The 10,276-nt window shown below is 45.7% G+C and overlaps 1 protein-coding gene across 1 annotated transcript in view; it reads right to left on the bottom strand.

Moving 5' to 3' along the window:
• Positions 1 to 1,394: 1,394 nt before the first annotated feature.
• The window catches only part of LOC126384980 (NACHT, LRR and PYD domains-containing protein 3-like), an 11,223-nt gene continuing 2,341 nt past the window's right edge, over positions 1,395 to 10,276 (bottom strand). Inside the window, exons 2-6 of the mRNA XM_050036456.1 lie at positions 7,779 to 9,636; positions 7,515 to 7,688; positions 5,467 to 5,640; positions 5,284 to 5,330; positions 1,395 to 1,969 (exon numbers count right to left, since the gene is read on the bottom strand). Of these exons, the coding sequence (XP_049892413.1) occupies positions 1,395 to 1,969; positions 5,284 to 5,330; positions 5,467 to 5,640; positions 7,515 to 7,688; positions 7,779 to 9,636 (2,828 nt within the window). The remainder of the gene's footprint in view (positions 1,970 to 5,283; positions 5,331 to 5,466; positions 5,641 to 7,514; positions 7,689 to 7,778; positions 9,637 to 10,276) is intronic.

Below are 10,276 nucleotides of genomic sequence, written 5' to 3'. Positions count from 1 at the left end.
CGTCCAAGGTACCCTGGGTGTGTTGGTTGTTGACGTTCTGGGACGCCGTGTCAACTTCAGCCTGTTACATGCATTGTCTGTTTTCAAAATACACTTCTGTTTTCACAGGAAATGTACAGTTTCTGACAAACAACTAATCAATCTCAATTATATACAGGTGAGATTGGCATTCTGTTTGACACAAATATGTAAACAGCAGAGGGCGCCAAAGGCGTAGGCAATATAGATGTGTCAAACAAAAAAAAGGAAAAAAGGGGAACACCAGAAAAATCACTGTGATTTTTCTATTTTTACCTGAAGACGGAGCGCCTCAGCTTTTTTTCCTTGGTTGTCTGCATTTTTTACAAACAGCAAGACCTCCTTGGTTTTTTGTTCAATAGTCCATGCCTTTGTTTCCTCCGGGCTCGATCATTGCAACGCCCCTCTAATTGGAATTCCTGGCAAAAGTCTGCATAAATTACAATTTATCCAGAACAGTGCTGCTAGGATCCTCCTGAAAGTCAGAAAACACGAACACATCACACCCGTACTCCGCACCCTTCACTGGCTCCCCATCTCCGCCAGAATCAGCTACAAACTTGCTCTCATCCCCCATCAGTGTATCCATGGAAATGCCCCGGATTATCTCAATAAATTACTCATCCAGCAAGCTTCAACCTGTAATCTACGCTCCCAAAACCAATACCTTCTCCACCTCCCCAGAACCAAGCTCTGCACTATGGGAGACCGTGCCTTTTGTTCTGCTGCCCCTCGTCTCTGGAGCTCTCTACCCGGCCACCTCAGAGCCCCACAGACAGTGGATCCCTTTAAGAGAGGCTTAAAGACTCTCCTTTTAAAAGAAGCTTTTGTGCTGAAGCACTTTGAGATTTTTTTATAAATGAAAAGTGCTTTATAAATTAAATTTATTATTTATTATAGTTCAGTTCAGTTCAGTTCATAGTTTCTGTCTCCACAGTGAAAGTTGTGGATGGTACCAACAGAAGCGTTCCTTAGCGTCCCCATGTTTGGTCCCCCCTCTGTTGGGGTACCTAGCACACAGATCTGGTACTAAAAGAACTGAAATTGAAATCAATTGCCATTTTTTTTAAGCACAACATCATGTCTCAATGTCCACTCATGGGGTTTATCTGAAGCTTTTAAACACATCACATGGTCTTCATCACTGGATGGAGTCTGGATTTGTTGACATCAGTATTTCATAGATGGTCTTTGACGAATACATTGTTGATGTGGCAGTCGACACATTAAAGCACTTGTCCAGAGAGTTCAGGGCACTATTACTGCTACTGTCCAGTTTTATTCGTCACACCTGAACTTGTTAAAGACAACCAGGTCTCTCAGGTTACTGATGAATTATTGTTTGTGATTCTGAGTGAACCAGCAACTGTCTTCACTCAGCAGTGAGAGGAAAAGAAGCTGTCTTCTACCTTACATAAGGACACTGAGGAACCGAAGCATCCAGATCCGAAGCCGAACCCAAAGGCGGGGTAAAGAGGCTCGGTGAATGTAGAGTGGAAGGTGTACAGGGGGATCAGTGCATCGGCCACTATGTAGAAGGACAGAGTGCCAGCAGGAAAGTCCAGAAACACGGCCACTCTGTTTGACGCCTGAGACGACAGGGGACTGATGGCTGTAGCCCTGTCTTCATGCCGGACGGAGAAACTGCCATCATCATCACAGAGCAGCATCCAGGAGAGATCATTCGCTCCCAGACATCCGTCAGCTCCCTCTCCTCTCCGTCTGAGTCCTCTGTACGTCACCGCTATGTAAACCCTGCCTTCCCACTCCACCTCCCAGTAACAGCGACCAGTCAGACCAGTGCCGCACAGCACCTGAAGCCAGCAGTCGAATCTCTCCAGGTGGCGATGATACAGCTGCTCTTCTTTGACGGTCGTCGCCTTCTGGTTGTCTTTGGACAGCTGGATGTTTCTGTGTGCCGTGTCCTGATCCAGTTTGAGTGGACAGACGTCTGACGGACAAAATAAAACAACAGTAGTTTATCGTCAACACACCTGATGTGATCCTTTAAAGCAACGGTTCAGCTGTTTAAGAAATGCACTTATTTGCCTTCTTAAATGAGGAGACTGATACCACTAATGTGTGTATGGTCCATATGAAGCTACAGCCAGCAGCCTGTTAGCTTAGCTTAGCATAAAGACTGTGAACAGGGTACGACAGCTAGCCTAGTCTGTCCAAAGATCAGAAAAAGTCTTCCTACTGTATGTCTAAAGCACACTGTAATTAGTAAGAACAATATAATATCAATGTGCTTGTTTATTCTGTACAGAAACCAAAGCGTAAAAACAACAGCTGGACTGGACCGTTTCCACGCCATGTTTTCAGCCAGTTTCTCGGCTCGGCTCGACTGACTAGGTGCCATTCTGTTTTGGTTGTCAGAAGTTGTGGATGGTACCTGATACTTTTTGGTACCATCTCAGTCCAAGTTCCATGCAAGCTGAACCTATTCTAGAAGGTGGATTGTCATGGGACATCCTGCCATTTTTCAATATATTCAAACTACCGTGACTCCGCAATTTATTTTTTTTATTATTGTTATTATTCACTTGACTTAGATTTTACAAAACAGCAGCCTGCAAAACAACACCATGGTCAACTGACAAAGTGCAGACATTTCTCTTATTGTCTGCAGATGAAACGATTCGGCAATTTGGTGTTCAACATCCAGTGTTTGTGTCACAATGAGGATGATGTCATGGCAGTTTCAGGCGGTGTCACAACCTGATCACCAGGAAAAAATGTTGGCATGGTATGTTTCTGCAAACCAAAGAAATATTACGTTCGCATGTCAGGTTAGGTTTAGGGAACAAAAACCATGTGATAATGGTAGAAAAAGATCATTAAAATACCAGCTTTGGGGGCACTGTCCCGGCTGGAAAAACAGAAGCAGGTCGCTACAAAACACCCACATTACATGCCAAAAAAACTCACAAAAAACTATGACGGGTCACTAAATCACGCCCACCTTCAGAGCTTAAAAACCTGATAGAAAATCACTCAAACACACCCACACTTGGTGCCCAAAAACCTACTGGACAAACTGACACGTCACTCATACCTACCCACATTTTGTTTCTAAAAACGTAATAGAAAAACCGTAATGTGATGCTAAAATACACCCATGTTGCTTGTCTTAAGGCCCTGACACACCAAGACGACGGTTGGCCGTCGACCAAAGTCGGGCCGTCGGTGAGCATCTGTCAGCCTAGTTTTTGTGGTGTGTCCTGCACCGTCGGCACTTCACTGAATAACAAACCGGAGCTAGCTGGGAGCGGCTAGCGGAGCGTTAGCCGCAGCATGACCGGAGGGAAGCACAGCCAGTTAGCCTCCGCTAGTCTCTGAGCTAGCCCCGGCTCTCCGTTTGGATCCAACCGGAGCACCGAGCCCTGGTTTGTTATTCAGGTTAAAGTGGGAAGAAGCAGCGGGTTTATCGGGCAGCTGAGTGAAGTGGAGCCTGCGGAGGAAACACCGGGACCGTCTGGATGTAATAGTCCGTGGAGGTGCTGCGGTGCTCGGCTGCACAGATAGGAAACCCCTCGGCTGACAGGATGTACCACTCTCTCACTCCGCTCTCTCTCACGCAGGCGCAGAACATACGTGCTACTTGGCCGTCGGATGTAGTCCATGTAGTGTGTTCAAATGCAACTGACACAGGGCGACGTGAGGCAACGTAGACGACGCAACAGTTGGCTTTCATCGCCGCTAGTTCTTTGATGTCGGTTTGGTGTGTCTGCACCTTTAAGACCCACTGGAAGGACAGTGAGGGTTTACTGAGACAAAAAAAAAACCTGCTAGAAAAACAACAACGGGTCACTAAAAAATACTCACTTTTGGTAGCTAAAAAGCCACTGAAAATACAGTGATGGGTCACTAAAAAACACTAGTGTTGGGTGCACTTAACCCACTAGAGAATCACTGATGGGTTGCTAAAAAAAACACCCACATTTGGTGCCCTAAAACCTGTTCAAAAAACAGTGACAGGTCACTAAAACACACTCAAGTTTCATGCCTAAAAATCTGCTGGAAAACAGTGAATGATCGCTAAGAAACAACCAATGTATGGCACTGAAAAACCTGCTAGAAAAACAGTGACAGGTCACTAAAACACACTCAAGCTTCTTGTCTAAAAATCTGTTAGAAAACAGTGACAGATTGCTTAAAAACAACATGTTTAGTGCCTAAAAATCCGCTACAAAAACAGCAATGGGTCGCTAAAACACCCGTGTTTGGCGCATAAAACCCACTAAAGAAACAGTGTTTAAAAGTGACCCGCCTTTGGTGCCTGACGAGCCACTGGAAAAACAACAATGGGTCACTAAAAAAAACGAGTGGTCTGCAGCCTGGCAGGCGCCTGGCCTAGATGTAACACTATCCACCACCTCCTGATGACAGAGTCAGCTGATGTATAACGTCACTGTAGAAACGTTGATATTAAATGTATGAAACATACAGTATGTATCACATTGGTGGTTTGCAGAAACGCACAATGCCAACAGTTTCTTCCAGTGACTGGACTGGACATCAATATGATGATAAGCGAAAATTCCTGAGGGTTTATTATCTGCATTGGAAAAAAAAAAACGAGAAAAGAACCTGGTACCAAAAGGAAGAAGAGTCGAGTCGAGCCGAACCATACAGTAGAAATGAGTTATGATTCTTAGGTTTATGGGTAAATATGCAGAACAATTGACATTCTGATGTTGAACATTATCACTACTACAAACCCCTGTGAGCATTTTAGCATGTTAGCATTTAGCTCACAGCACCACAGTGCCTCACAGAGCTGCTGGTGTAGATGTGAACACAAAGCTAATTTTAGAGGCGGCGTGATTGAAGACAATGTCAATGCAAAGACACGATTAGATGCAAATTCCTCCAGGGCGGCACAAATTGAAGATGTTTTAACTTGAGCCAAAAAATTTGCACGTATCCCAGATACGATTTATGAATTAGCTACAGAGACAAAAAGGACAAAGACTGGAGGGGAATATCAGAAGGAAGTGGAGTCTGTGCTGCACTTTAGCCTCAGTGGATTTGGCCAATTAGGAGCTCTGTCATCTCATGTTGCTTTGAAAGGTTAGCACTCACATATCAAAGTGCTGACTGACAGACCTCCTTTTATCGCTCACAGATGCTTTATAGCTTTGAATGGAATTGTTGATGAGCTCTCTGCCCTTTTCTAATAAGTGCTTTGATTACATACTGTGAAATAACAAGTGAATGTGTGCTGTTGTGTTCTCACGCTCAGACTGGATGTAAACTTACATTTCCTCAGACCAGGTTTCAGTCTTTGCTCTCCGCGATGGTCGAGGCTAGAGGAGGAAACAAAGTCCGAATTATCACCTTTTCAATGTGGTATTTTCCACACACCTTCACTCACATCCCTCATTCAACACGATCCAACACTTTTTATAAGTGTGACAGAGGAATTGATGGGTCATAGCCTACTTGAGAGTGTCCAGTCTCCAGTCTGGATCATGCAGTCCACCTGACAGCAGCTCCACTCCAGAGTCTCCTGGATGATTGTAGCTCAGGTCCAGTTCTTTCAGGTGGGAGGGGTTGGACTTCAGAGCAGAGGCCAGAAAAGCACAGCCGTCCTTTGTGATCATACAGCCTGACAGTCTACACACACACACACACACAGATACACACACATACAGTACATATAGTTGAGTAACCTTTGTATGAATGATCTGCATAATTCAGCACTGAAATTGACATATTGACATTTATTGGGAGGAACAGAAAATCCCTCCATGTGTCAGTCTAGAAAGCATGGACCACCCATGTATTTTACATCCATCCATTTTTAACTGCTTATCCAAAGCTGTGTCTCGGTGGCAGCAGGCTGAGAAAAGTATTCCAGACGTCCCTCTCCCCAGCAACAGTTTCCAGCTCCTCCTGGAGGACCCCGAGGCGTTCCCAGACCAGATGAGATCTATAATCCCTCCAGTGTGTTCTGGGTCTGCCCCGGGGCCTCCTACCAGCTGGACTATGAGGATCCTGATCAGATGTTGAACCACCTCAACATGAAGGAGCAGCAGCTCTACTCCGAGTTCTCATTTCTCATTTCAAACTCATTTCAGACGCTTGTATCTGTGACCTCATTCTTTCAGTCACTACCCAGAGCTCATGACCATAGGTGAGGGTTGGGACGGAGATGGACCAGGAAATCAAACGCACTGCCTTCCGGCTAAGCTCTCCCTTCACCACGACAGACCAGCACAGCGCCCACATCACTGCAGAAGCTGCACCAAACCACCGATCCATATCACGCTCCATTCTGCCCTCACTGTGAACAAGACTCTGAGATACTTGAACTCCTTCTCTTGGGGCAGTAACTCACACCCAATCCCGAGGGGGCAATCCACCGGTTTCTGGCAGAGCACCATAACCTCGGACTTGGAGGTGCTGACTCGCATCGTATTTTGTCGTCAGATTTTTTGACTGCTTTATTACAGTCGAAGTTCAATTACATTTTGTTAAGCAAGAACTTTACCTTCCCACCTCGAGTGAGAATGGCTCAGATCAGATTCTTTTGCGCTACTCGCAATGATGACATCAAATCCAGAGTGGGGGGAAAGTCCGCTGGCACTTTGGGAAGCTTCTGTACAGGCGAAGCTGGAGGAGGCAAAGACCTCCACTTCTCATGCTCCTGTGTTAGAAAGCCACCTGCCCACTGTAATCATATAGTTACTGACACCTGTGTCATTGCCACAGCAACCCACGCCGAGAGGCTGGTGATAACGTGATCTTAGAGAAATACATGAAATCACCACAAAGTCTGAAATAGGCATTCTGTGGTCATGGCACGGTTGGATTTAGGCGCCAAAACTAGTTGGTTAGGTTTAGAAAAAGATTGTGTTTTCAGTTACAATAAAATAAAATAACTACGCTTGTCACGTACAGCGCGTAAGTACGATGTAAAGTGATGTACGTACATCACATAACTGACATTTGGACATTGAGTTAAAAGAAGTTAACGTTGACTTTTCACATGAAACATGAAGAGCGTTCTCTCAAGTCAAAGTCCAGTGTGTGTGCTGAGTCCATCACCGGAGCTCCTCCCTGTGGGGACCCTCTCGCTCTATGTACTACTTCTGGAGTTGTAAATTTAACCACCACCAAACGCGTGACGACACTGAATTAGGGAATTTGCTTGTCCACTACGTCAAAGGACCATAACTGACTTTCATTTGCTGTTTGTCCATGATGCCTGCATATAATTTCAACTCAACACGTGCCACCACCACGTAATGCGGGGTCAAGAACTCTTGGTCATTTCACATTTTCCTGTGAGACCAGAGAGGTTGGTGATGTCTGGACACATAACTCCAATCAAATCACTTACAAATGACACTGTAGACAGTCTGTCTTAGAGATCTGATTTGAGAAACAAATCTGATTTGCCTGCAGTCTGAACGTAACTTCAGTGGACATTAACCCTCATGTGAGCAGGGTTCTCACCCAAGATGAACAAATGAATGCATCCTTACCTGAGAGTTTGCAGGGAACAGTCTGGACTCCCCAGTCCTTCACAGAGAAGCTTCACTCCTGAATCTTGCAGGTCGTTGTCACTCAGGTCCAGCTCTCTCAGTTTAGAAGACTGCGAGCTGAGGACAGAGGCCAGAGCTCTGCAGCTGTCCTCTGACAATTTACAACCACTCAGCCTAAAGAAATAATAAGGTATATAAAGAAATGAATGAACAGATAAAGCAACATTAGAAAGAGTTAAGGCATGTTGTTTCCTGTGCACATACAGAGATTTGTTGGAGGCCTTAACCACTGGCAGCAGCCTCAGTAGACCCTCCTCTGAAGCAGAGTATTTCTTCAGGTCAAACACCTCCAGCGCTTCTTCTGATGACAGTAAGATGAAGACCAGAGCTGACCAGAGAGCAGGAGAGAGGTTTTCTGTGGAAAGCCTTCCTGGTCGCAGGTATTGTTGGATCTCCTCCTCTAGAGAATCATCTCTCAGCTCATTCAGACAGTAGAACAGATTGATGCTCCTCTCTGGAGACGTATTCTCCCTGATCCTACTCTTGATGGACTGGATTGTGTCCTGGTTGGCCTGAGAGAACCCTTTTTTCATCTTCAACAGCCGCTTCAGGAGATCCTGATTGGTCTGCAGCGACAGGCCCAGGAGAAACCGCAGGAACAAGTCCAGGTGCCCAGTTGGACTCTTCAAGGCTTTATCAAGTGCAATCTCGTGGACATCTATCATGGGTATTGTCTTGCAGAGCATAAACAGATATTCCGGCGTCAGCTTGGGCGCAGACAACACATTCTTGTTGTCGTTTATAAGTGACTTCACCACATAAAGGGCAGCCAGATACTCCTGAAGGCTCAGATGGACAAAGCTGAACATCTTCCCCTTGTCCTTATCCTTCTTCCACCTACGCTCTTCTTTAAAGACCTCTGTGAAAACTCCAGAGCACTCTGCAGCTTTCCGGATATTAATGCCGCTGTCTTTCAGGTCTGTCTCATAGAAGATCAGGTTGCCTTTCTCCAACTGATGAAAAGCTAGTTTTGCCAATGACTGGATGTACTGAATGCTCTTTTTTGGGCCACATCTCTCCTCTGTCTGGGTCATCTGATACACCAGGAACTCTGTGTACATCTCAGTCAGGGTTTTTGGCAGGTCTTCCTGCATCCTGGTCTTCAGGACATCCTTCAGAACTGTAGCAGTGATCCAGCAGAAGACTGGGATGTGGCACATGATGAAGAGACTTCGTGATGCCTTGATGTGGGAGATGATTCTGCTGGCCTGTGTTTCATCTGGGAATCTCTTCCTGAAGTACTCCACCTTCTGTGGATCAGTGAATCCTCTCACTTCTGTCATGCTGTCGACAAATTTTCGAGGGATCTGGTTGGCTGCTGCAGGCCGTGTCGTTACCCAGACACGGGCAGAGGGAAGCAGTCGTCCTTCGATGAGAGCTGTGAGCAGCACATCTACTGAGGTGGACTGTGTTACATCGAAGTCAGCTGGCAGCTGGTCACTGCGAGTGAAGTCCAGCTGAAGGCGGCTTTCATCCAGTCCATCAAACACAAACAGAAGTCTAAATTCACTCTTGTCAAAGTCACGGTTCCCTGATGCCTGTAGTTTGGTGAAGATGTTTGTAAGTTCCCTCTTTGGGATGTCTTTGGTTTCCCGGATACATGTGTGGATTAGCTCTGCCAGGAGAAACCTTTCTCCCTTCAGTAAATTCAGTTTACGGAAAGTGAAGTGAAATAAAAGGTGCACATCCTGGTTGGTTCTCCGCTCAGCCCAGTCCAACACAAACTTATGCACAAGGACTGTTTTGCCAATTCCTGCCACTCCAGTCGTGAGCATCGTTCTTATGGGTTTGTGGTTTCCGGTTGGGCTTTTGAATATGTGACTGGGTTGAATTGGTGTCTCCGTCTCTGCTACCCTCCGCTTTATTTGGATCTGCATGACCTCATGCTGTTTATTGATGTGTACATCCCCCCCGGCTGTGATGAACAGCTCTGTGAAGATGTCATCCAGACGCTGCTGGTCTATCCTGTCGGTCATTCCCTCTTGAACACACATGAACTCACTCTGGAGGTAATCTTGGAGTTTGCGCTGGTACAGTATGATCTGGTCTGAGGGCTCTGGGACTGAAAAGCACATCAAGTGAAAAAATCAGTACCAAGTTTTATAAGTAGGTCTGCATGGAGCATTTATAGGGGTATGAATGGGAGTAGGGCTGTTGCTTTAACTATCTGGCTATAACCCAGTTTGATCCATTGTCAGTACTTGGACACTCAGGTGTGGAGAACCAACCAAATGGCCAGAAAAAAATGTTCGCATTGTGCGTTTCTGTAAACCATGGGTATCTAACAGTCGTACATTATTTTGTTGTAGATAGGCTGTAACATTCTCAAAAATGCTGTGGTGAAGGGTGGTTAGGCTTAGACAAAGAAACCACTTGGTTATGGTAAGTTCAAATAAACACAAGAAGTTTGTGCTCTAGAGAAAGGATCAGCACTCAGTGAATAACCTCCTAAGCCCTATGATAAGCTATTATGGCAAGGCTTAACTATACAGACCAGTTAATAGTGATAACTAACATGCCTTTGGGGTCATCGGGTGGGAACCTCCTTTCACCAGTGTGTCGTCTAGTTGGTCCCACGACACCTCCAGGAGGCTAGACAGTGATCTCTGGCGTCCCAGAGACACTCCCCTAATGCCAGGTCTCACTGCTCCCCACACCAACCCAACAACCTCCTTTACCTTACTTACACATGGCTTTCTCAG

The sequence above is a fragment of the Epinephelus moara genome, chromosome 23, assembly GCF_006386435.1.
Source record: "Epinephelus moara isolate mb chromosome 23, YSFRI_EMoa_1.0, whole genome shotgun sequence".
Classification (NCBI taxonomy): domain Eukaryota; kingdom Metazoa; phylum Chordata; class Actinopteri; order Perciformes; family Serranidae; genus Epinephelus; species Epinephelus moara.
This window is presented reverse-complemented; position numbering and strand designations above follow the sequence as displayed.